This window comes from Panthera pardus, unplaced genomic scaffold (assembly GCF_024362965.1).
Source record: "Panthera pardus isolate Hobbes unplaced genomic scaffold, ASM2436296v1 HiC_scaffold_6, whole genome shotgun sequence".
NCBI lineage: Eukaryota > Metazoa > Chordata > Mammalia > Carnivora > Felidae > Panthera > Panthera pardus.
In genome coordinates this window covers 48,119,052-48,145,908 of record NW_026526991.1, presented here as the reverse complement: position 1 = coordinate 48,145,908, position 26,857 = coordinate 48,119,052, and the positions used below count along the sequence as shown (strand labels likewise).

General features: G+C 41.7%; 2 protein-coding genes across 5 annotated transcripts in view; both read left to right on the top strand.

The window, feature by feature from the left end:
• NUP107 (nucleoporin 107) overlaps window positions 1-3,103 on the top strand; it is a 43,635-nt gene extending 40,532 nt beyond the window's left edge. For 3 of the 4 annotated variants that reach the window (XM_019455043.2, XM_019455045.2, XM_019455044.2), the window contains 2 exons: window positions 1,922-2,089; window positions 2,701-3,103. In XM_019455043.2, coding sequence (XP_019310588.1) covers window positions 1,922-2,089; window positions 2,701-2,808 — 276 coding nt within the window. In that variant the 3' untranslated portion in view covers window positions 2,809-3,103. Of the gene's footprint in view, window positions 1-1,921; window positions 2,193-2,435; window positions 2,582-2,700 lie in introns of those variants that run through there. The other variant, XM_053894968.1, reaches the window with a different exon arrangement.
• Window positions 3,104-9,731: 6,628 nt separating this feature from the next.
• SLC35E3 (solute carrier family 35 member E3) lies at window positions 9,732-25,932 on the top strand. Its single transcript, XM_019455046.2, has 5 exons — window positions 9,732-10,348; window positions 11,211-11,321; window positions 15,207-15,365; window positions 18,353-18,435; window positions 23,339-25,932. The coding sequence occupies exons 1-5, from the start codon at window positions 9,947-9,949 to the stop codon at window positions 23,523-23,525; spliced, it is 942 nt and encodes a 313-aa protein (XP_019310591.1). The 5' UTR covers window positions 9,732-9,946; the 3' UTR covers window positions 23,526-25,932.
• Window positions 25,933-26,857: the final 925 nt, after the last annotated feature.

The window sequence follows — 26,857 nt, the reverse complement described above, 5'->3', positions numbered from 1 at the left end:
TCCCTTTTAAAGCTAAGAAAGCATGAGGTATGCATTTTAATATTTACCGTTCTATATTTCTATCTCAAAACAAGACTAAAAGATTGATAGTAATGTTTCCTGTGTGTGGAAACCTGACCTAGGTCAGCATCAGTCAGTACAATTATTCATTGGTAGAATTACCACATTACATTTTATTGCTTCCTGCCACCACGTACATCTACCTTTGAAAAATGCTTTAGCAACTTAATACTCTAGTCTGTCACATGAAGATACTTTCACTGATTCATATAAGTGGTCCTAAAGGAAGAAAAAGCCAAATTCTAAGAAGATTCTGCCTTTAAAAAAATTAGGTTTTTTAAAAAATTTTTTTTTAATTTTTAAAAATTAGGTATTTTATTAGGCTCTTCTAAAGATCAGTTATTTAGCTTGCTTTTTCTTTTTTTTTTTTTTTTAAGTTTATTTTGAGAGAGAGTGAGAGCCAGGAAGGGGCGGAGAGAGAGAAACCCAAGCAGGCTCCGTGCTATCAGTGCAGAGGCCAGTGTGGGGCTCGATCTCCTGAGCTGAGACCCAGAGTTCGGACGCTTAACTGACTGAACCACCTAGGAGCCCCTAGTTTGTCTTGTTTTCTGTTTTATCTTACACTATGAATTCTGTGGATTTCCTTCCTATATTTAAGATTATTTCATACATTTCAAAGCTGGATACTTTATTATTATTTTAATGATTCTAGTTTTCAAATCTGTTATGACAAAATGCCTTGGATATATTTCTGTACTCTTACTGCCCACATAATTTTTAGAAGATCCACGTATATTTAGAAATGTTAATTGTTTTCTCTAAATTAAGTTTTCCTCATATATCTGTTAGTTCTCTCATTAATGGTATTTTTCAAATTTATAGGTTTTTTTAGTTATATATATGTATATATATAGATAGATAGATAGATGTTTATTTTTGAGAGAGAGAGAGGAGACAGAGTGTGAGCGGGGAAGGGGCAGAGAGAGGGAGACACTGTATCCAAAGCAGGCTCCAGGCTCTGAGCTGTCAGCACAGAGCCCTACATGGGGCTCGAACTCACGAACCATGAGATCATGACCTGAGTCGAAGTCAGACACTTAACCGACTTGAGACACGCAGGCGCCCCTAGTTTTTATATTTTTGAAAAATTATACAAAGGAATCCTAAATTCACATTGCTTAAAAACAAAGTTTGCAGTGACATTGTCCTTCTGTGTATGCCTCTCCCCACCTTCCCCCACCCCCATCATGACCTTTCTCCCCAGCAGCAATCACCACTGTCAGTTTGGTGTCCTTTCTGGATGTTTTTCCATCTGTACACATACATCCAGGGGAAAGGGGCTTATTTTCTGTTCTGATTTTTGTTCTAGCAATATTTAGTCTCTAACTCTTACTGTTTTAAGCATTTTTTTTTTTTTAAATGTTTATGAGAGAGTGACAGAGAGTGAGTCGGGGAGGAGCAAGAGAGAGGGAGACACAGAATCTGAAGCAGGCTCCAGGTTCTGAGCTGTCAGCACAGAGCCCGATGCGGGGCTCAAACCCACGAACCTCAAGATCATGACCTGAGCCAAAGTCAGACGTTTAACCAACTAGCCACCCCAGGCGCCCCTAAGCATGTTTTTATTCAAGACATAATTATTAGACATACAAATTCAGAAGCATTTTGTTTTCATTATCAGACCTGGGACTCCTCTAGTATATTTTGTTTCCCTTCATGCTTTTTTACCAAAAAATGGTGTCTCTAGCTATCATGATTAAAATCCTGCCTTGTTTTATTTTGTTTTTAATGGGCGTCACAAGCTTTAGAGAAACCCCATTAGGTCCTACCTGTTACATTTTGGTTTTGATTTACTACTTGATTTTTTTTTGTGACACTACTTAGCTTAAACTTGTTAAGATGACAACTTGATGTCTGTCTATAGGATGCTGAAGAAGACCATGAAAGAACACATCAAATGGTTTTACTGAGAAAGCTTTGTCTGCCCATGTTGTGTTTTCTGCTTCATACCATATTGCATAGTACCGGCCAGTATCAGGAATGCTTGCAGTTAGCAGACATGGTATCCTCTGAGCGCCACAAACTGTATCTGGTAAGTTCTAGAGCATTTGCAGTTTTAAATTTTAGTGATTTGAGAAGCTCTGTAGTAATATTTGATTTTGCGAGATGTGTCTACATTTTTTAGATGTTCTTAGGTTTTCTTTTATATTTTTTTTTTTTATTTTTTTTTTTTAACGTTTATTGATTTTGGAGACAGAGAGAGACAGAGCATGAACGGGGGAGGGTCAGAGAGAGGGAGACACAGAATCTGAAACAGGCTCCAGGCTCTGAGCTGTCAGCACAGAGCCCGACGCGGGGCTCGAACTCACGGACCGCGAGATCATGACCTGAGCCGAATTCGGCCGCTTAACCAACTGAGCCATCCAGGCGCCCCTTAGATTTTCTTAAAGTAATGGTCCAGTTCTAATGTTTGTTCTTTTCTCCAAAAATATGTACATATTCGTAAGCAGTTAGAAGTAAATAGATTGGCTCAAAGAAATAGCTTTGAAGTTCTTGGACCACGCTAACATACTGGCCTCCAGCTACATAAATCGTTTTAAAGAGGAATTTCTTCTTACATTAAGCTAATCTGGTTGATTAGGTGACTCCAAGTTCATAGATTCTTCCTTGTTCTCATTCTCTTTTTCCTTTTCTTAAAATCAGGTATTTTCTAAGGAAGAACTGAGGAAATTGCTACAGAAGTTAAGAGAATCCTCTCTAATGCTCCTAGACGAGGGACTTGATCCATTAGGATATGAAATTCAGTCATAATCCATCCACTCTTTGTGATCTCGCTAATTTCCATGATAAGTGGACTTTTCTGTAAAATATACATATTTGTAACTACTGGGTTTTTTTCTTTTGCATTGTCCTGGGGAAAATGCTTGAAAATTTAGACATTTGAATTTTGTATTTTTTGGAATATTATGGTGATATACTTTGAAATTTTAATGTATTATGTCAGTATTTCCCTGTGTTTATTAATAAAATTATGTAAAAATTAAAATTTTCTGTTCTTACAAGTTCCAGGATTGTCTATTATGTAATGAATGAGAAGTTGAATTTCTTATTATCATATTTTTCTTCTGTGATCATAAGTACTCTAATATCTCAAAATTATAAAGAGGATGAAAAGTAGATACGTTTCTAAGCCAGTTATGTAATTGCTCATAAAACGTAATACTTTTTAAATACTACAGGCAACATGAATATAGCAAGACTTTTGTCTAATATTATGCTCTTGTTTATTTTGAAAACATTTCTCTTTTATTAACCTCTCAGCAAACTGGCTACTAAAATAAGTGGGGGGGGCGCCTGGGTGGCTCAGTCGGTTGAGCGTCCAACTTCAGCTCAGGTCACGATCTCGCGGTCCGTGAGTTCGAGCCCCGCGTCGGGCCCTGGGCTGATGGCTCAGAGCCTGGAGCCTGCTTCCGATTCTGTGTCTCCCTCTCTCTCTGGCCCTCCCCCGTTCATGCTCTGTCTCTCTCTGTCTCAAAAATAAATAAACGTTAAAAAAAAATTTTTTTTAATAAAATAAGTGGGATCTTGCAAAGACTTAATGTAGTATCTGGTACATAGAAAGCACTGAATAAACTAGGAAATACAAAATGAGTGGAATCTAGTCCAGCCCTTCTAGTAGGGGAAATAAAACAAATACATTTTTAAAATACCGTCAAGGGGCACCTGGGTGGCTTTGTCGGTTAAGCGTCCGACTTCGGCTCAGGTCATGATCTCACGGTCCGTGAGTTCGAGCCCCGCGTCGGGCTCTGTGCTGACAGCTCAGAGCCTGGAGCCTCCTTCAGATTCTGTGTCTTCCTCTCTCTCTGCCCCTCCCCTGTTCATGCTCTGTCTCTCTCTGTCTCAAAAATAAATAAACGTTAAAAAAAAATAAAAATAAAATAAAATAAAATAAAATAAAATAAAATAAAATACCGTCAAAAAATGCAAGTAATCTGGGGCACCTGTGTGGCTAAGTTGATTAAGTCTCCAACTCTTGGTTTTAGCTCAGGTCATGATCTCGTAGTTCGTGGGTTTGAGTCCTGCATCGGGCTCCATGTTGACAGTGTAGAGTCTGCTTGGGATTCTTTCTGTCCTCTCTCTGCCCTTCTCCCCCCACCCCCCACCAAAATAAATAAATAAACTTAAAAAAAAAACGCAAGTAATCTGAGCAGGAAGAAACTACTTCCAGCTAAGACGTCTCTGAGGACGAAGCACTGGAGTTGCCGTTTGAGTAATGCACTGAATTTGCAAAGGCAAAGATACGGCCCAAGAAGGGTGAGGCACTGCATGTTGGGAAATCAGTATGTGCAAGGCCCAGAAATGGTGCTGCCTGTTTATGAATCAGCAAATACGCCAAATTGACGAGAGCGTAGGACTTACAAGGGGGAATAACTAAGATAATGTGACTCTAAAAGAAAACACGGTCCAGATTAGTAACTCCTAAAGCTGGCTGAACATCTGAGTTACCTGAGGAATTTCTTAAATACATATTTATAGATGCCACCTCTACAGATGTCTGGCAAGGGGGCCTGGGATAGTGTCTTAGAACTTGTACTTTTAAGTAGAATATGCCATAGGTGATTCTAATTAGTTTGGGATATTCTGGCTTAAATGATCCTCCCCTTGTACCCAAGGCAGACAGCAGTAGTTGTCCTAACATTGTTCTGTCATCAGCTGGGGAAAGGTGGAGAAGCAGTGGACTCTGCCTCAAGTTTTTACTGATGCTAGTGAAACTGATCCAAAGATGAAATATTTACTTCCCAAAACCTCTTTCATTTTTAGACATTAAAAAAATGAGATGGGGCACCTGGCTGGTTCAGTAGGTTAAGCGTCCGACTCTTGGTTTTGGCTCAGGTCATGATCTTGCAGCATCATGGGTTCAAGCCCTATGTCGGGGTCTGTGCTGACAATGCAGAGCCTGCTTGGGATTCTCTCTCTCCCTCCCTCTCTCTCTCCCCCACTCGTGCTCGGTCTTTCTCAAAATAAATAAATAAAATTTTTAAAAATTAGAGCATTATAAACGGACTTGAAAATCTAAATCTTAAACTATGTGTAAGACTTGTATGCTAAAAACTACAAAATACTGTTAAAGGAAACCAAAGAAGACCAAAGTAAATGGAGAGGCACACCATGTTCGTTAAATGGAAGACTCAACATAGTGAAGATGTCATTTCTCCCCAAATTGATAATCAGGTTTAACACAGTTCTTATCAATATTTCAGCAAGAAAATAGATTGTATATTAGTTGCTGTGCTTGAATTAATTTTCTTAGGTGTGATTGTTATATTGGGGCCAGATAGGAGAGCATCCTTATTCTTTTTTTTTTTTTTTAATGTTTATTCTTGAGAGAGAGAGAGACAGAGCGTGAGCAGGGGAAGGGCAGAGAGAGAGAGGGAGACACAGAATCCGAAGTAGACTCCAGGCTCCAAGCTGTCAGCCCAGAGCCCGACATGGGGCTCAAACCCACGGACCACAAGATCATGACCTGGACTGAAGTCAGACGCTTAACCGACTGAACCACCCAGGCTCCCCGAGAGTATCCTTATTAAGAGATACACACTAAACTATTTAGAGATGAAAGGTCGTGAAGTCTGCATTTTACTTTAAAATGGCTTAGCTTTAAAATAAAAGTCTACACTGGGGCGCCTGGGTGGCTCAGTCAGTAAGCGTCCAACTTCAGCTCAGGTCATGATCTCGTGGTCTGTGGGTTCGAGCCCCACGTCGGGCTCTATGCTGACAGCTCGGAGCCTGGAGCTTGCTTCAGATTCTGTGTCTCCCTCTCTCTCTGCCCCTCCCCCGCTTGTGCTCTCTGTCTCTCAAAAATGAATAAATGTAAAAAAAAAATAAAAGTCTACACAGATAAATATGTCAAAATATTAACTAGGGACTCTGTGAAGGGCACAGGAGTGTTTATTATACTAACCTTTCAACTTTTCTGTAGATGTAAAAATCTTCAAAATAGAAGATTTGGGTGGAGTTAAATAATGACAGGACAACTGAATATCCATATGGAAAAGAACTGTGACCCCCACTTTATACCATTAATAAAAATTAATTAGAGATGGATTATAAAGCTCAATATTAAAGCTAAAACTAAAGCTTTGAAGAAAAGGAATACCTTTATGGCCTGCAGATAGGCAAAGATTTCCTATACAAGAAAAAAATGACAGAAAGCCAAAAGCATAAAGGAAAAAATTTAATCCTTAGACTTCACCAAAATACAAAATCACTCATCAAAGACACTGTTATGAAAATAAATAAGGTAGACACAGACTAGGAGAATATATTTGCAAAAATATATCAGATCTTTGGTCAGAAAAAACTCCCACTCAATATATAAAGAAATCTTACAACTCAATAAAGCAAAAAGTGGGCCAAAGAATAGATGATTCATAAAGGAAGATAATGCATAACCAATAAGCCCACGAAAAAGTGCTCAAATCAATGGAGAATGCAAATGAACACCACAATGAGATATCACCACACGTCCATCAAAATGGCTAAAATCAAAAAAGACTGACACAACCAAATTGTGAGGTTGTGGAACAGCTGTGATACACCTGCTGGGGGAATATAAAATGGTACAATCTTTGGGGAAAGTTTTGACTTTCCTATAACCACCTATCCTTTAACCTAGAAATTTCACTCCTCTGTATTTATCCAAGAAAATGAAAATAAATTCTACAAAAACATGATGCACACATATTCATAGCAGGATTATTTATAATAGTCCAAAACTGGAAATGCCCCAAATGTCCATAAATAGGATGACTATAAACAAATTGTGGAATGTTCATACAAAACAATACTCAGCAATATGAAAATGGAAAAACCGATCTACTCAACAAAAGAACCTAGGGGCGCCTGGCTGGCTGAATTGGAAGAGCATGGGACTCTTAATTACAGGGTTGTGAGTTTGAGCCCCATGTTGGGTGTAGAGATTACTAAAAAAATAAATAATTTTAAAAAATATTTTGAGAGAGAGCAAGCAGGGGAGGGGCAGAGAGAAAATCACAAGCAGGCTCTGCACTGTGCCTGACACGGGGCTCGAACTCACAAACTGTGAGATCATGCCCTGAGCCGAAAATCAAGAGTCAGACACTTAACTGGGAAAAAAACAAAAACCTAGATACAGGGGCACCTGGGTGCCTGGGTGGCACGACTGGTGGCTCAGTCGGTTAAGTGTCCAACTTCAGCTCAGGTCATGATCTCGCAGTTCGTGAGTTCATGCCCCACACTGGTTTCACTGCTGTCAGCCTGTCAGCGCAGAGCCCGCTTTGGATCCTCTGTCCCGTCTCTCTGCCCGCCCCCCCCCCCCAAAAAAAAACACACAAAAACAAAACCTAGATGCAAAAAGTACATACTGTATGATCCATTTATATGAAGTTCTAGAACAGTCGGAACTATGGTGAAGAAAAAATGAGAACAGGGGCGCCTGGGTGGCTTGGTCGGTTAAGCGTCCGACTTCGGCTCAGGTCACGATCTCGCGGTCCGTGAGTTCGAGCCCCGCGTCGGGCTCTGTGCGGACAGCTCAGAGCCTGGAGCCTGTTTCAGATTCTGTGTCTCCCTCTCTCTGTGACCCTCCCCCGTTCATGCTCTGTCTCTCTCTGTCTCAAAAATAAATAAACGTTAAAAAAAAAAAATTAAAAAAAAAAATGAGAACAGTGGTTTCTTTGGGCGTTGGGGAGTGGGGATTTTCTAGGGAATTTTGTGAGGTGATGGATATGTACTGTATCTTGACAGGGGTGTGGGTTACATAGGTGCATACACTTACCACAAAATGTACAGTTTATTGCATTTGAATGAATGCAAATTTGCTTTTGAAAGATCAAATGGAGAAGTGAAGGGGCGCCTGGGTGGCTCAGTTGCTTAAGCATCTGACTTCCGGCTCTGGTTATGATCTCTTGGCTCTCGTGGATTCAAGCCTCCCAGTCGGGCTCTGTGCTGACAGCACAGACAGAGCCTGGAGCCTGCTTCTGATTCTGTGACTCCCTCTCTCTTTGCACTTCCCCTGCTCACACTTTATCTCTCGCTCCCCAAAATAAATAAGCAACAACAACAACAAATGGAGAAGTGAAGAGCAGGTACACATGAAAATGGCAGTTGGTGAAACCAGGTGATGGGTACAGGAGGGTTCACAATACTATTTTAACTTTGCACAAGTTTTCAATTCTCCATACTTAAAAGAAGGGGCAGTGGTCCCAGAGCCAGAGAAATTGGGGTTGGAATCTTACTCTCATCCCATTCTAGCTGCAAGGTAACAGCCACAAACCTCTATAGTCAACATCTGTAAATGAGCAATAAGGCTAATAATCACATTTCAGGACAAGTAAGGATTAGGACTCCTGTGCTTTGGTAGAGAAAGCCACTTAACCAATTAAATCGGTCTGGAGAAGGGCAGGTTCCAGAACAGCAGAAAACTGGTTGAATGGCAAAGATGGAGTCAGACTCAGGAAGGTCTTGAATGGCAGGATTAGTAACCCTAACCCAACAGGCAGTTGGAATCCACTAGATGCTATTATATCTTAACCCGAAGTTCAGAGTTCATATTGTAACTATTTTCAAATATTGCAAGAGAAATAGATGAATGATAAAAAGATAATGTATCATCCATGCTAAGATTATCAGTCCAAATCTACAACCACAAGGAGACAATGAATTGAATAGACTAAATGAAGACAGGGTGCCACAGCTCTTAAGTGGGGACCAGGTGAGGGTTAACGTTGTAAATCATTGACCAGACAGTTCTGTAGGTCCAAACTGGACCAGAGGATGGCAATATAAACATACAATGGAAAAGGCACGCAGTATGGTAAGAATCAGTAGAATTTGGTAGCATGATAGGAAGAAAAGCTTATCAGGAAGACTATGTTAGGAAAACTAGACTGTAGACTTTGCCTTATTAACTTCTACTCATTCTCAAATCTTCACAGTCATTTCCTTGGGGAAGCCCTTGACCGCCTTGCTCTCCCTAAGTTTAGATCTGATTCTTTTATTATACATTCACAGGACCACATTTTGTTACTTTGGAGAAGTAGACAAATTGCTGGCAGCCTAATCAAGGGACAAAGAAAACCCAAATGCATAGCTTTTAGAATAAGTGATAGAACAACAGATGAAATAAATTTCAAATATGTTAGATTACTATATAAAACTCTAACCAAGTATATTAGGACATTTAAGCTAAACGGGCAGTTTTCTAGAACAATTAAAAGGCCAAACATTGATTCAAAAAGAAGAAAATCTTAATAGTGTACTAACCATGAGTTTACGAGAGTTCATCATATTGTCTACTTTTTTGTATGTTTTGATTTTTAAAATAAAATGTTTAAAAACATGCTTTCAAAAAGTAATTCTTCCCCCTCTCTGGCCATGACTACATTTGCTCAGCACCTGTCTCATACATAAACCGGCCGATAGCGTGTGCACTCCACTAACTTGAGAGCAGCTGTCTAGCAAGTAAATCAAATGACACACAGGAAATGTCCAACCCCAAGAGAGAGGTCCCATATTCACCCAACCAGAGTCCAAGTTAAGGGACCAAGCAAATAACGGACCGAGAAAGCAATTTTCCCTCACGCAGAGCCCAACGCGCCTGCGCAGGGTAGAGACTGCTCCGCCCACACCTCGGGGACGGAAGCACTGGAGCCCCGAACCACGTGGTCGCGAGCGGAGGTGGGCGGGGCGCGCGGGACGTGCTGCCGCGTCGTCACCAGCTGAATGGGCGGCGGCGGAGCATGTGTGTGTGTGGCTGAGGCTGCTGCTCGCCAGGGACGCGGAGAGTGCATGCCTCTCCCGGGTCGGACCGTGAAGCCGGCGAGGACGTGGAGGCAGCGGAGGAGGGGAAGAGCAGCCGGAGACAGACTGGCATCCCTCTCGGGAGCTTAAGGGCCCCGGCTCGGCCGGGGTTATGGCATCGCTTGCGGACCGAATGCGAGGCAACGGGCGCATCGCCGCTGGGCTCCTGCTTAACCTGCTGGTGTCCATCTGCATCGTGTTCCTAAACAAATGGATCTATGTGCACCACGGCTTCCCTAACATGAGCCTGACCCTGGTGCACTTCGTGGTCACCTGGCTGGGCTTGTACATCTGCCAGAAACTGGACATCTTTGCCCCCAAGAGTCTGCCGCCTTCCAAACTCCTCCTCCTGGCCCTCAGCTTCTGTGGCTTCGTGGTCTTCACCAATCTCTCTCTGCAGAACAACACCATAGGCACCTATCAGCTGGCCAAGGCCATGACCACGCCGGTCATCATAGTCATCCAGACCCTGTGCTACAAGAAAACCTTCTCTACCAAAATACAGCTCACGCTGGTGAGTAGCTTTAGCTTCGCAAGGCGCACCTCTAGCAACCTACCTCCTGGATCGTCTTTCTCCCCGGGAAATTTGAATGTTTAACCTTGCGCCAAGCTTTTTCCAGTCATCTTGAAATGCACAGATGAGTCATCTGTGAGTTTGTGAACTTCAGGCTTATTTGGGAGAGGTGAAAAAAGTCATCTTGGCACTCTGTTGGGCTCTTAGCCCAGAAGAGTGTGCTTGTGTGAGCTTTAGTAACTGCTGTTTGATGGAAATCCTTAAATGCTGTGATTGGTAAGAAAAGAACGCTGCATTACATTATGCAATTCAGTGTATTGGAATATCTGCAAAATCTCAAACTGAAAAACGGCCCTCCTTCGACCCAGGGGATTCAAACCATGTATGAATTAACGTTAAGGGTTCAGCATAAAACATGTCTCCGAATATGTCTGCAGCGAGATACTGCAGAGGTTTCTGTGTCTTTAAATAAGAGAACATACTTTTAGCACTTAATGACTTACAGTGTTTAAATTCTTAATGCTTTTGCTATACGTTCATGCTTATATGTTGTTTAGACGCTAGTTTTGGGGGTCTGTTTACTCCTATGTGCATGCACGTTGTATGCCTTTGTTGCAATTTGCAATGTATTGATTCATTTTACCCGGAATTTTAAATAGAATTAAATATGAACATAAATATAGAATTCACATATTTCACTTTGAGGAAATCGGTTTAACTGTTTTTTTCAGATGGAAAAAAAAATTACAGAGGTTGTTTCCCAGTGATGCTTTTATGATTAACTTTGTAAGACAACATGAAAGGAATACTAAATTTGTGTCTCATGAATTTAATCTGAACATTTACCTCTTTTTCTTTACAGATTCCTATAACTTTAGGTGTAATCCTAAATTCTTATTACGATGTGAAGTTTAATTTCCTTGGAATGGTGTTTGCTGCTCTTGGTGTTTTAGTTACATCCCTTTATCAAGTGGTTGGTAATTTTTTTTTTCTTTATGTGCCTTTTTAGCAGATTTCATAAATTTTGAAGCTGTATCCCAAGGTTTAGAAAATACAGTATAGAGACAATAGACTGTTGGGAAGAAAGCCTAATTGCATAAATTGGCTCAAGGTGAAGAGAAGAAAGGAGACAGAGAAACTTGGGTGTGATGCTCACCAAATACCTACCTACCTGGTGTAAGTGTATAATACCCATGCTTGACAGTCTGAGTTTGGGGTGATGCTATACTATCATCTGGGAAATCTTTACAAAATGAGTAGGAAGACTTTGTTCTTGAGACCGAGATCATTGGTTAAATTTATGATTGACTCTTTAATTATTAAGATTGCTGTGAAGGAATGAGTACATTTCCGAAATTTGAGCAGGAGAGGAAAATTTCAGATTTATAAATCTTTGTCTCAGAACATACGCTGCTGTTACAACTTGTATATCAGCTCCCAATAATTTGTCTCTCTCAGTATTTTATAGTATATACTATATAATATATAGTATATATATATGGGTATTTCCCTTCTTGTACTATAGCAGCACAGTGCGTTGCCTTTAGCAGGCGTTCATTAAAAATTTGTGCATGGATTCACTTACTTCATTACCATAAAGTCTCAACAAGTATGTTTTTTGTTTCTTGTACAGTGGGGAAAAATAACTTGGTGTAGGGCTCAGCGAAACAGTATTTTCTCTATACTGGAAACCTTGGCCTGGAGATTCTGGGTGAGCCTGCATGGGGAGTCAGAGCCAAAATGTGTAACCGGTTTTACCTTTTTCGCATATGTCTGCTGGTTATAAACTAAGGCATTTCTTGTTATGAATGTTGGAAGTTTACTAACACAGCCTTAGCATATGAAGCTTTCTAGTACTGATCATTTCAGAAATACTGTTATGTGAAAATTCTGGGGTTGAGGACATTTGTAAGTGGCAAGAAGCGGTGTTAACAAGAGACCAGTGGCACGAAAGGAAAGAGCACCCACTCAGTGTTGTCACTGGTCGCCAGGATACTGTGTCTTTCACTACAGAGAGTAATCAGAGGAAGTTCAGCTTTGTGCTCGAAGAAGGTTGTATTTAGGTATACTTCAGTGAGCTTAAATTTTGTTACTAGAAACAGTGAACATTCCTATTCATCCTTTTTGTGAAACTGATTTTGTGTGGCCCAGGAAGGATTAAATGTTTATTAAATATAGCAAGGAATTTTATTTATCGAACATCAGAATTTCTTACATTCCTTATATGTAATTTCAATTCAGAGTATTAAGTGTCCCTGCCAATATGACCATTTTTGTTCCCACAAGTCTCAAAATTGCTACAGATTAGAACCAAAGGATTCTGTATCCCTCAGGCGCATATTTGAAATGGGATTGACCAAGGAATGATTGTTCACAGACTAATAAACAGAGTTTTCTATTATTAGTAAACAGTACATGTACTGTTAAGGAATAGGTATATTCCCCCAGAAATTCATTTTAAAGTTGTTTCCCATTGTATCCAGGTGTAATCTCTAAGCTATTTCTGCCTTTACTGCTAGGGCATTGGAGTTAAAAGGGGCATAGGAGTTAAAAGATGAGTGATTGGGTATTAGCTTTAGTTGCGGAAAGGCTCACTTATTCAGCAGACATTTCTTTTGCTTGTTGCTCGAAGATAACAAAGATGAAAAACGGCTGTAATGCAGCATGGTAGAAACACATGTAGACAGCTGATCGCAAGTAGGATAGCTCAGGATGTGAGGAAGGTTCTGAGGAACACCAGAGAGGAAGTGGCTGTTCTTCAAGGGGGTGGTGAGGTAAGACTTTATGGGCAAGTTAACGATTGAAATGGAAGGGCCCACAGGAATCTGCTGAGCAGAGAAATACAGCAGACGTCTTTCTTTGCGGTGATGTGTGAAAGTACAGAGCATTTTTGGAGAACTTGATTTATTTGGTGAGACTCTTGTTGCGTTGTGGAAGGACAAGGTCTAGGGGCGGATGAGACCAGATGGCACAGTCTTGAATGTCATGCGCTTTATCCTGCAGGGGCCAGGAAAGGGGCTTAGATAGGGGAGTGACTTGACCGTCCCCTGTGCTTGAGAAAATTAACTCCGGTGGCAGTGAAGGGTGAGTAGGAGGGGGACAAAGGGTGAAGGCAGAGCAATTAGGAAGCTCTTTGTGGCTCAGGAGGAAGACAGGAAGGCGCTGAACAGACAGTGGTAGTTGATAGAGACCCCAGAAGCCTTTTGGAGAAGGAATCAGCAGGACCTGACCGAATGTGGAATGAGGAAAGTAAGGAGTCTCATCCTTGGGGGAGATTATGTCTTTAATTATGGGAGCAACACAGGAGGAGCTAATTTGGGGAAGTGAGTACTGAGCTGCTTTTAAAACAGTCCCTGCAGATTGTGTGAGTTAAGGCGTCCAGGCAAGCTGTGGAAGTTTGAGCACGCCCTGAGAAGGAGGTCAGAGCTGGAGAGGTCTTCGGGTGTCAGTGACGTCAGTCAGGGAGATAAAAGAGAAAAAAGACCAGACATCTACCTTAAGAATAGTAAATGGAGGAAGAGGTAAGTGAGTGCAAACCAGAAGTCAAGTTCTTCCACGAGAAACCTGTCAGGTCTGTCGAGAGCCCCCACAGGAAGAAGGCAGAGGGGTAGCCATTGGGTGTGGCTGTTGGAGGTGTGTGCCCTTTGGGAGAGCAGTTTCATTCACGGTGGGCAGAAGCCAGGGTGCACTGCAGTGAGGGAAAGTGGAGGCCCTGAGAGTTGCCACCCTTCCAGGCGGTTCAATGTCAGAGACATGCAGCTGCCTCGTGAGGTTGCTAAAAGAACCGAGGAGCGGGCATCCATGCTCTGCACTCATTTTTGCTCTCTGCAGCACCCCCGGGAGCGGGCAGCAGAAGAATCGATTCTTTGTCCTTCATATTCACAGAAGACTCTTAGTTGAGGCTGGCAGGGGTATGTTTCAAATTTCCTGCTCTTCTATTTTTGTCTTGGTGAATTTCTATAGACTTCACGTTTGTGTAACAGGATACCCAGATCTACAGGAAAAAGAATTATGTAGGAGTAGTTATTCAAAAGCCTGGCTGTTCTCTGCCAGATCTTATTCAAACGGTCTTGTCAAGCTTTCTTGAAAGTCTCCTTTTTATTCATATTTGTGCAACATTTTGAGGGCTGATGGGATCTGAGGTTTCGAGGTGTTGGTTCTCCTGAATGATGTAGTCTTTGAAAAGGGTTTGTGACTATCTAATTTCTTCCAGTGCATCAGTGCGAGATTAGCCACAGAAAAATCAGTCATCGAGAGGAAAATTCCTTCTGCCATTGATTGGGTTTTCTAAAGTGGATGAGAAGACCTCACATACTTTTCTAGCTACACACACTGGCAGCCACCTGGGGCAGCTGAGGTTTCTGTCAATCCCTAGTTAGTCTGCCCTGCCCACCCCTCATCTTCTCTTGCCTGGGGTGGGGGGGGGCAGTTTTAGAAAGAAATGAAGTCTAGCACTGTATTTCCGGTTCCTGCTTATCACCTAAATCTCCATTCCCGTCTCTTTCCCAAGATCTCTGATACTCCTGGGCCCCTGCGTGCATTCATTGATTCCCCCCATTTACTAGGGCCAGCAGGGAAGAGAGGACTCTTTTTTCTCTCTCTTCAAAGCTGAGAAGAAAACAGATTGTCACATACTGAATTTGTAAAGCTCCTTTCATCCAGGGTGCTTAAAGGACATTCGTATATATTATTGATCTTTGGCATCAAGTAGAATAATCAGCGGTTTCCTCTTCCCCGAGCACCACCCCCCCCCAACCCGCCCCGCCAGGTCCCCATCCTTGTGACTAGAGTTGCATCATTTGTTTACTAAGTGATGCTATTTTTTTCTATCTAACTTGTTTTGTCTCCTAATTTTCAGTGGGTAGGAGCCAAACAGCATGAATTGCAAGTGAACTCAATGCAGCTGTTGTACTACCAGGCTCCGATGTCCTCCGCCATGTTACTGGTGGCCGTGCCCTTCTTTGAGCCCGTGTTTGGAGAAGGGGGAATATTTGGCCCCTGGTCAGTTTCTGCTTTGGTAAGTTCTAATTGTTATGGTGCCTAAGAACCAAGATAATCCTCCCTTTGCTATTAAGTGTGATTTTTAGTTTTCAGAGCATGATCTCAGAGCCGTTCTCACATTTATCTGTATAATCACCCTTTAAGGGAAGCAAGCTAAGGATTATTTTTTAGATGAAGAAACCAAGGCACTGTGTGTGTGTGTTCATATACATGGTTTCATGGATTCCTTCTCGCCAGCCCTCCTCCCCGTACACATTCTACACTTCATTCCTGGTCCCTGCCCCTTGAGGTGAGTCAGGTTAACATTCTAGTGTGTGTTCTTCCGTATTTTTCTCTGTGTTGTACATACCCATGTAAACACAATACACACACACCTGTATAAACATAAATTACACATTTGTTTCTTTTACAAAAGTGGGATCATAACATAAATAATTTTCTGCATCTTGCTTTTCCCACTTAATATCTCATGCAGATCTCTCCAGCTCATTCTTTTCAGTGTCTACAAAATAGATCTAGTTCTTGACCACTATGAACAGTGTTGTAGTAAACATCCTTAGACGTATGTCTTCAGGAACTGGTACTTTTTCCCTTTGGAATAGAGTCCCAAGAGTAGAATTGCCAGATCAAAGGGATATGCACTTTGGGGACATTTTAAGTTAGAAAGTATAGTCTCCCTGCTTAGGGAAGGAATTTCTGCCTCCCACAACTTTAACCTTTGGAACACTGTCAGTGGAAAAGTCTTGGTTGTTGGTGCTGGTAACTTATCAAACTTGGATAGCCCTTACTCTGTTCCAAGAACTATTCCAACACTTTGCAAATATTAACTTATTTAATCCTCACATTTTATTTTTTTAATCTACTTTATTAGTTGGATACTATTATTATCCTCATATTTAGGATATAAGATGAGGAAGCTGAGGGACAGAGTTAAGGAGCTGACTCAAGATCCCACAGCCAGTAGGCGGAGCCAGAGCCTGAGTCCAGGCATGCTAGCTCCAGAACCCCTGTTCTTAAGTGCTCTACTTTGCTCCCTGTGAGCAGAATGCCAGTTATTTCAAGTGCGTAGACTCTGGCATATAACCTTTCTTCCACAGTAGAAATCCCTTGACCATCCCTCAGATAATATTTCCTTTTAATTTAGTTCTAGCCATCTTGGTTACCTGCTTTTCAAATTTAGTGCAGCTTAGAGACCTTAAACTAGAAGGAGGGGGTTTTATGCAATAGACCCTCTGACAGATTCAAAACAGAGAAAAGCAGCAGGAAGTCCCTCCCTCCCCAAAAGTCAGAGGAACTAAGACCATAGCAGTTGCAGTCCATTTAATATGAAAAAGTCACTTTCATTCCTTAATGTCCCTAGAAGGCATCATTGCCTCAAAGTAAAGCATGCAATTGTGTTTTTAATGATATGCCAAGTCATCAAGAATTATGTAACATTCTGTCAACTCAATAAAATTAACAATGGTATATTTCTAGAAGGATTTTTTAAGAAGCCCTAGTAGCCTAATGGATAAGGCATTGGCCTCCTAGAAGCAATTTTTAAAATCTTTAGTGAACAAGGTTCTTTTAGTTGAAAATGTAACAGACCTCACTGTTGTAAAACTAATGAGGTATTACTGTTTTTACCTAAATAGGACACAAATCCAGCTCCTTTAGTCCTGACCGCAGTGATCTAAAAACTGATAAAAGCCCCAGGGGACAGAAGGAATCTTCAAATACGACATGTTTTCTTTGGAATGTAGATTTCTTACATTCCACAGAAAATGTTTTATCTAAATTCTCTTATTTTAGAAATAGAAAATGACTTTATAACTCTTTAAATACAATTGTGGGAAAGGTTTGGACAGATGTCCTATGTGCATACAGTGGTACAACCACTTTGTCCCCCGTCCTCAGCCGGGTTGGCTTATTCACATCCCATGCACAGCCTTGTGTTCTCATGCCTCTGTGCTTTGGCCCCTACTGTTCCCTCTGCTTGGGACCCTACCACTACTTCTGCCTCTAATCTGTACGTACATTCAAGATCCAAACAGTCGTTCCCTATCCCAGCCCCAAATGACATCTGTCTAGAGATTCATATAAAACCTGTCGTGTGTTTGCCTGGCAACGCTCAAGACTTTTCTATTTCCAGAGCTCACTCTTTCATGTGGTTATAGAGGTAGCCTAGCAGAGTCGGTTACCAACAGAGACTTTAGAATCAGGCTGCCCTGGCCTTAAATCTCAGCCCTACCACTTACTGTCTGTGTGATCGAAGGCCAGTCACTTTTCTTCTCTGTGTTCATCTGTAAAAAGGGATGGTATTTACTACCTCATGGGCATTTGTGAGGGTTAAATGAATTAATATATGTAAAACATTTAGGACAATTCTTGGCATGTAGTGAGTACTATGTAAGCGTAAGCTATGATTATCATGGTTTTTCTTATGTCCTCAAGTGGTTTCTGAGCTCTTTGAAGACAAGACCCTACTCTGTTCCTCAGAAGGTGTGGCCTAGCTTCATAGATACTCAATGAATTCTTAGCGATTTAATTTAAATAAGAATATATATGAGCTATTAACTAGAAAAATCTCTGGAAAGGATATGTGCAAAGGTATTAACAGTGGTGGGTAGTTAGGATTGTAAGAAGTCCTTATGTGCTTTTTGCTTATCTTTGTTTTCTGATTTTTCTATAAGCAGTCTGTATTACTTTTATAACTAGAAATTATTACAGAATAATTTTTCTTCAGATGGATAAGAAAAATGAACCTGGAAATTCACATTCAGAGGCAGGATGTTACTGGAGAATTTTCCATTGCGTTTTGTAGACAAAATTACATTTCTGAATACTATTCATTCTGCTATTTTACCCTCCGTTCTTGTTGTCTCCAAAATGGATTCTTTTAAAAATCTTGTTCTAATGGTTGTCATTTACGTTTTTAGAAATGCCTAACAAAGTGTATTTTTACTAGGTGACTATAATGATCGCAACTGCTTTACATGAATAATTCTTTGGGTTTGTTTGTAGCTTATGGTGCTGCTGTCTGGAGTAATAGCTTTCATGGTGAACTTATCAATTTATTGGATCATTGGGAACACTTCACCAGTCACGTATCCTTTTCCTAGTAACTTACAAGTGCATCATCTTCTATTTTCTAAAACTCTGTCACATTCGTTTCCTTCTAGGAGTCTTGCACTAACTATTGCGTGGCCTACTTTGAGTAGATAGACTTATCTTTAGTCTTTTACCGTATCTTTCCACTCTGGACTCTATGGAAACTTAAAGAAATGTGAGCTGGGGAAATGTGTTAGTTTTCTGTATCATGAATGCTTTTGAGTTTTCTTAAGTAGTAAGTGACCTTTTCCCTTATCAAAATTAACATGGAGCACCAATCCTTGCACATAGTGGAGTTCAATAAATATTTGTTGAGTGAATAATGGACTGGACACCAGGTTTTAAAATCACTTTTCAGTCTCTTTGGTAATAAAGTAGGGGTACAGCTAATCCAAAAACAAAAGATAATTTCAGACCATTGACATCTGACTTTGGAACCTGTTTTTGTACTTACTTGGATATTGGTGTGCCTGTTTTTCTCAATATTACTTTCAATCAAGAAATGAATCAGGCCTTGAAGAAGTGAATCTGAATGACTAGCATTTTGCTTGTAGTTCTGTTTCTCTTCTCATTTATCTCTGCCTCCACTCTTTTTTTAAAAAAATTTTTTTAATGTGTGGTTTTTTGTTTTTTGGGTTTTTTTTGAGAGAGAGAGACAGAGCAAGCAGTGGAGGGACAGAGACAGAGGGAGACACTGAATCAGAAGCAGGCTTCAGGCTTTGAGCTATCAGCACAGAGCCCGATGTGGGGCTCAAACCCACAGACCACGAGATCATGACCTGAGCTGAAGTCGGCCACTCAACCAACTGAGCCACCCTGGCGCCCCCCTCTGCCTCCACTCTTAAGCAGATGCAAAGAAAGATTTCCCCAGGGGCACTGGATCACTCAGTCAGTGAAGCATCTGACTCTTGATTTCTGCTCAGGTCATGATCTCACAGTTTGTCAGTTCGAGCCCCATGTCAGGCTCTGCACTGACAGTGCAGAGCCGGTTTGGGATTCTATCCCTCCCTCTCTCTGTGCCTCTCTACCATGTTCTCTGTCTCTCTCAAGAAATAAACTTTTAAAAAAGTCTTAAAAAAACAATTTACTGAAAAAAAAAAAAAAAAGGATTTCCCCAAATGAGAGAGGTAGTTTAGTAACGTTATGTCCAAGTGTGCTGATTGATTTAAATGAGTGAACACTGAGATGCCAGCAAAGTAAAAAAAGCAACATATTTACCAACTATCAATAAATACCAACAAGTTATAATAAGAATTATATTTTTATTTTCATTTTAATGTTTTATTTGTTTTTGAGAGCACGCAAGCGGGGGAGGCACAGAGAGAGAGGGAGACGGAAGATCCAAAGTGGGGTCTGCACTGATAGCAGAGAGCCTGATGCGGGGCTCGAACTCATGAACCGTGACCTCATGACCTAAGCCAAAGTCAGATTCTCAACCGACTGAGCCACCCAGGTGCCCTAAGAATAGTATTTTTGAAGAACCAACACTAAATAAATATTTCTTTGTACCAGGCACTGTTAGAAAGAAACACCTAAGGTGTATTAGGCATCACACTCTCAAAGCAGCTCTGTGAGTTAAATTCTATCATTTTATGTTGTAAAGGCGGAAACGGAGGTGCAGAGAGGTTAAATAACTCACTGACAGTCATATGTGTAGTATTCAGATTTGAACCCATGGCAGTCTAGTCCCAGAACTTGTGCACCATGCTGCCAAATCAAGGCATTCGATGATGTGCCCTGGTTTAAGAACATTCATTCATTCAACAAATATTTATTGAACAATTCACTGTAAACCATGCATTGACTTAGTAAGTATTTACATGATGGCATATGTACTCTATGTTCGGCACTGGAGGTACTGTGGTGAACCAAATAGACAAAACTCTTTGTTCTCACAGGTTTCAATTCTGGCGAGGAAGGCTATAAACAAGAAAATATTTAACATACCCATCTAGAGCGTTAGATTGTGCTAAGTGCCGAGGAGAAAAAGTAGAGCTGGAAAGAGGATCCAAAATGCTGGGGACTGGGTTGCAACCTCGGAGGGGGTAGTCAGGAAGGCATCTACAGAAAGGGGACTTGTAAATGAAAACCCGAAGGAAGTGAAGTCGCCCCATGCAGATTGGGATGAAGAGTGTTCCCGGTGGTGAGAGGCCCTGGGGAAACAAGGAAGCCTTGTAGAGTGACAGCAGGAAGAGTACAGGGCGGAGAATAGTGAGGCTCTGAGAGGAACCGGGCGCCGGGCTGAGCAGAGCTTTTACATACAGACTGTGACTGTGACTTTTACATACAGACCGGGTGAGATGGGAAGCTGTGGGCGCTTGGAGCAGGAAAATGACGTGATTTTACTTATGTTCTAATAGGATCAGTCTGGGATACTGTGTTGAGAACGGACTGAAGCACGGTTTTTCAGACTCAGTGCTGTTGACCTTGGGGGTTGGACAGTCCTTTGTGGCAGAGGCCTGTCCTACACATTGTAAGATGTCTAGCAGCGTCCTGCCTTCTACCCGCTAGATGCCCCAAGTATGACGGCCGAAAATGTGTCCGGACCTTTCTGGTGGCAAAATCACCCCGGTTGAGAACCACTGCACTAAAAAAGGCAGGAGAAGAAGGGAGCCCAGAGAAGTAATGGTGGTTTGGTACCAGGATGGTAGCAGTGGATATAGTGAGAAGTGATTGGATTCTGGGTATATTTTCCAGTGGCACCAGGAGGTTTTGCTGACAAATTGTGGACAGTATATTGGAGAGGGAGCAGGTTGGCTCACATGGTTTTGGCCCGAGTACCTGGTAGAATGGCGCTGCCGTCAGCTGAAATTGGACAGCCCAAAGGAAGCTTTGGGGTAGCGAGCTGCGGGTAGAACAAGTCTGAGCGTCCAGGATCGAGGTTCTCAGATGCAGATATTCCAGAGAGTTGTGTGTCGCGTGTAGATGTTTAAAGCAGTGGGGCTGGTTGAGATTAGCAAGCAAACAAGCAGAAGAAGAGCCGCCCAAAGATGGAGTCCCTGGTCGTGTCAGCATTTACTCCTCCACAGATGAGAGGAGCTGGCAGCAGAGGCCGAGGAGGAGCAACCGAAGGAGGGGAGGGAAGTGATTCAGACCCCACGTAAGGAGAAGGGGTCAGCTGTGCCAACAGGCCAAGTCAGGGAAGGCCGGGAATTGAGGAGGGGGCTTGGTAAGGTGGGGGTGCAGACATTCTGACGAGAGCTGGGTGTCAAGGTGAAAGCCTGACCGGAGCAGAGAGCAGAATTAGAGAGGGGAATCGGAAATACCAGGTATAGACTGTTCCTTTTTGATTTAATTGAATGTATTATTATTTTTTTTTTTTACCTCACTGAAGAATTTCTTTAAATTTGCCTCCCCTCCAGTATAAACATCTTCCACAGATCGTGAACTCCTTAAAAAGAGAGGCTGTGGCGTAAGGCAACACTGAGCGTGTTAGAGCCACTGCACTTTGAGATCGTTCATAATGGGCAACGAAGCATGTGTTGTGGTGGTTACAACTAATGTCCTGGGGAAGACCCTCTGCCCTCCAGGATATCACTTCCAGTGGCTCAGGCAGCTGCAGGTACCCTGGCGCGCGGCCTGCGCCCTCCTGCCCAGAAGGAGCTTCCGGGCTGCTTGGCTGGCCCCCCAACGGGGGCCAGAGCCCGGGTTTCGAGGTCAGACAGCTCGAGGGCTGCACGCCCAGACCCACCGCTCCCTGTGCACCTGAGCCGCCTGTGAGTGCTGTCAGCTGTCACCGCCCTCTCTTAGGAATCGGGGGTGATAACATCTACAGCATCAGGCTGCCGGGAGTGTTTGAGAGAATACGTGCCAAGCACCTGGCAGATGTTGACTCTGCATCAGCACTGCTGTTGACAGCTGCTGACACGTGTGGGGCTTGCCACGTGCTGGAAAGTTTGCACACACTCTCTAGTTCGTCCCCTCGGTAGCACTGTGAGGGAGCTTTTATCCATTTCCGTCCTATAGACGCAGAAACTGAGGCACAGAGCACTGGCTGCTTCTGTTAGCATTATCCAAAGAGTCGCGGGGTACACATCAAACCTCTGAACAAATAGTCGTAAAATACGGTAAGAACAACTTTTAAAGGAGTGAGGTGTGTGTGTGTGTAGTCTTTTTTAAGAACAGTGATTTGGAAACCCCTAATCCAGCAGCACTTTACTGCTGGCCACGCACCAGACTAGAACATGGGCTTGGAGTTAAATAGACCCGTCCGTGTTTGGACTCCAGCTCTGCCACTTACTAACTCTGTGATCTAAGTTACTTGAAGTCCTTGGGCCCCGACAGTTACAGGACGGGAAGAGTGATACTGTGGTGAAGGTAAATGTCATGCTTAATACAGTGGGGTGACCCACACATCTAGCATAGCGCCTAGCATGTCGTTGGTGCTGGGTCTTACTCCCGATACTGTCCCTGTTTCCCTCCTAAACTTAAGCATACTGGATGTGTTCACCTTGAGTCTGGTCTCCGGGGCTGCCACACCTCCCTTTATGTGCCAAGGGAAGTTTATTAGAAATAGCACTAGGAAATATAAGTGGCTCAGCAGAATATCTTCTCTGTACCTTGTTCTGAATTCCTTTTCCAACCTTATCGTATAGCCCCTTTTCTTTTCTTTTCTTTTCTTTTGGGAGAGAAAGAGTTGAGGCGCTCTCCTGTCACTGTTGCTGAAGTCTTCTGAAGGAACTAGGATTGATCCAGATTGAAGTTCTCGTTTCTCAGATGGGGGGGCCAATTCAATCCATGCTCCATGAGGCTCTTCCAGCCACAGGAAGGCTTTGCTTCGTATGTACGTGTGTGCGTGTGTGTGAATATGACCTCTAGCTTGCTTTTCCTTCTGTGTGTGTGTATGTGAATAGAACAGTCTAGCTTGTTGGGTTTTTTATCCTTATCCACAAACTTCAGCTATAACATGTTCGGACACTTCAAGTTCTGCATCACTTTATTTGGAGGATATGTTTTATTTAAGGATCCATTGTCAATTAATCAGGGTCTTGGCATGTTATGCACGTTATTTGGCATTCTCGCTTATACCCATTTTAAACTCAGTGAACAGGAAGGAAGTAAGAGTAAATTGGTACAGCGTCCTTAATTGGGTTTTGGTGGAGAAAAGAAAGCCACCCCAAGAAGATAAAAGGCGTTAAGTGTGCAAGTTACCTTCAAAGAAGAAGAAAAAATTACATTGCCAAATTTGTTGAATGATGGTTTGCAAGAAGTAACACAAAGGAAATTTTGTTCATAAATACAACTTTCTCTTTTAGAGTACCTCTAAAACAATGGCTTGTGCTTCTTTTCAAGGATTGGTTATATGAAGTCTGTAGGATGGTTTGGTTATACCAAATGAAATACAGGAAATTAAAATTCTATAATAGTGACAAAGGAATCCGTATCACTGTACTACAGAGGTGTCATGGTTTTTAAGTGTTCCAGCCCTTCTGAGGAAGGACACAGAGGACTCCTCTCCTTGCTCGTAGGTGGCCTGCAGTGTGAGCTCTTTTAGAATTTCAGCCAAAATGTGCAAGTCAGAAGTTAAATCCAGCATTTCTGTTTTAGTTTAGTATAACCTCCTGATCATTTAACTTACAGAAATGAAATATCATTTATAGAAAACAAAGTATAGGAAAGAAGACCATCAGACAAAATCCAATTCTAAAAGCGCTATATTTCTGGTAGAAAATAGATATGAGAAGTTATATGTTATCCAGAAAACCACAGTTGCCACAGGTATTCTCTTATTTCTGAGCTCTCTCTGAGCTCTAGAGACACTATGGGAAGTTAAAAAACAAAATAGCTCCGTGTTGAAACAGTCCAAAGAGAAGATGATGGATGGAATTGAGCAGGTGTCTCCTCCCATTCTCCTGGCCTCTTTGAGCATTTCACGTTGGTAATTTCCTAATACCACCTCCCTGCTATCACCCCCTACCTACCACATTGGAGGTATCCGTAGAGCTTCCGTTGGCATTGAACTATTTGCAGTGAACTACGTTCGATCTTTCTAAGGTGGCTGAGGAAAATTTTCAGGCAACAAGTCAGGGCAAATAGTGTCCAAACATTTGGCAGAAACTTGGTGAAAATATGAGGGAAGGTTTTAAAGAGAAGCAGAAGAATAATCAATATTTAGTGAGTTCTGCTAGTTTTTAAAGGGATAATTTTCTAAAAAATTAGGTTGCAGGGGAAGTACAGGGTTTCCACTTAAGGAAATACAGTGCTACATATTTACTTGCAAAGTGTCTTTCTGCCTTCCAGCTTCTTGACATTGGAGGGTTAAAAGCTGTCATTAATAACGTCTCACAAGAAATTGACTGAGACAGATAACCCCTCTTGTAATAAATGGTTCTTTTAAAAAATATTACTTATAAACGTTAAATGAAAAAACAACTCTTAAGAGGACAAAGAGCCACGTGAATAAAATGTACCTTCTAAGATTTTTTTTCTCCCCTGGCCTGTTTGAAATGAAAAGCCTCACTGAAAATCTATTTTGACAGAATTTTAGTGTATCGGTCCATTAGTTGTGTGACTGGTACGTATGATTTTCTGTTTTTGTTTTAAATATTCTTTGGTTCTGGGGCTCAGTCAGTTGAGCGTTGACTCGTGAGTTCGGCTCAGGTCATGATCCCAGGGTCGTGGGATTGAGCCATGTGTTGGGCTCTGTGCTGAGTGTGGAATCTGCTTGAGAGTCTCTCTCTTCCTCTGCCCCTCTCCCCAGCTTGCACTCTCTCTCTGTCCAAAAATATAAATAAATGAATGAATAGTAAATATTCTTTGGTTCTCAGTTTCTAAAGATATATTTTATTGTGCTAAGAATTACAAAGCAATTTGTCTTACCAGATGAGCCTTAGGCATTATGTTTGTCTAAGAAATGTTGTCTGTGTGTGTTCAAACCAACATACAATTATTTCCCCAAAGCTGGAGAAAAATATTTCAGCGCCGTGAGGATTATGTGACTTCTGTACACTGACAGCTGAGTTGATTTGTGCTATGTGCAAATTCTTTTTCATTGTAAACACTTGGGGTATAGTAAATGTCGGGGGAGGGCTGTAATAAACGACTGATGTCAGGAATGCAATGAGAAGGTTGGCTCAAGATCGAGTAGGGGTACGTGTATATAGAAGTGAATAAAATATGTACTACTGGAACTAGAGTCTGATAAACATTTTTTTGCCCTGAAAATGATCTTCCCATTGAAAAGGAAATTCCTGGGGAAATGAGGAGGCCCGACCACAGAAACAAACCAGAAACACAGTGCTGTGGATGAACGCCCACTGTCCTTTCGTTACAGATGTAACTACACTTGTTTTTAATCTTGTGTTAAATGGCTGAACTTCAGTTTTATCTGTTACAAATAAAGAGAACCTGTTATTTTTACTTTCCTGTTGTGTGTCAGAACTTATTAGAACCAGTGGAAAAAGGATGGCATCCATGTGTATATGCATTGGTAATGCTGGCCTGTCCAGCTCCCAAAAATGCAGAATCTAATAAAGTAAAATTTTTAAATAACACAGGGGCGTCTGTCTGGCTCAGTTAGTGGTGCACGCGACTCTTGATCTTGGGGTTTTGCGTTCGAGCCCCATGTTGGGTATAAACATTACTTAAAAATAAAATCTTAAATGACGTAAAGGAGAAATCTGTCTCTGAAATGAGGCAAGCTTTCTCTTGTTTCATTTTTAAAATGCTTTTTAAACCTTGCCGTTTTTAAGTGTTAGCTGTCTTTTTAATTTATTTAAAAGCAACAGCATTAATCAGGCACTGCACATTGACTCCATCAGTAAACAGTTGTTGGGTGAATTCGTGTACAGAATGGCCAAAGGTGAAAGTCTGAGTAAAAGAATGGAGACCAGATTTATTAGATGTATTCTGTTTTGCATTTCCGTTTCTAAACTTGAACTGGGTTTTACTTGCCAACCTCAGGAATATGATGATCATTTTATTCACTCGGCAGAAGTTTATTGAACATATGTGCCAGATACTCTAGGAGGCACTGTGCAAAGCTAGTCCTTTTATGCCAAAACAGTCTTGTATTCCCTGTGATCTTAAACTTCTGTCAAGCGGAAAAGATAGACATTAAATAAAAACAGAGTGAATTTATGATTACAAATACAGGTAAATGCTAAAAACCTAGTTCTCTAAAGCATGTAGCAAGAATCTGGCCCAGGTTGGCTGTCCGTGAAGGTGTCTGTGAAGAAAAGATGACTGAGATGGGATGTGATGAATTTATGGAAGTTAGGTAAGTGAAGAGAGGGGATCGCACTCTCGTAAAAAGGGAAGGCACGTTCAAAGACCCATTGGTTGGAGGACTTATAATGAGTCTAAAGAACTGCAAACAGGATGGAGGATAAAGGCTACATTTCAAGGAGGGAAGGTAAGGTGGAACATGAGACTGGAAAGGAAGGCCGGCCTCAGACCATGGGACACCTTGCAGGCTAT

What these genes read in the sequence shown, in the direction of transcription:
- SLC35E3 (XM_019455046.2), top strand. Translation starts at nt 9,947, where the DNA reads ATGGCATCGCTTGCGGACCGAATGCGAGGCAACGGGCGCATCGCCGCT. An exon ending in CCTGGTCAGTTTCTGCTTTG is followed by an intron (nt 15,366 to 18,352) that starts GTAAGTTCTAAT and finishes GTTTGTTTGTAG; the next exon opens with CTTATGGTGCTGCTGTCTGG. An exon ending in GGGAACACTTCACCAGTCAC is followed by an intron (nt 18,436 to 23,338) that starts GTATCCTTTTCC and finishes CACAAACTTCAG; the next exon opens with CTATAACATGTTCGGACACT.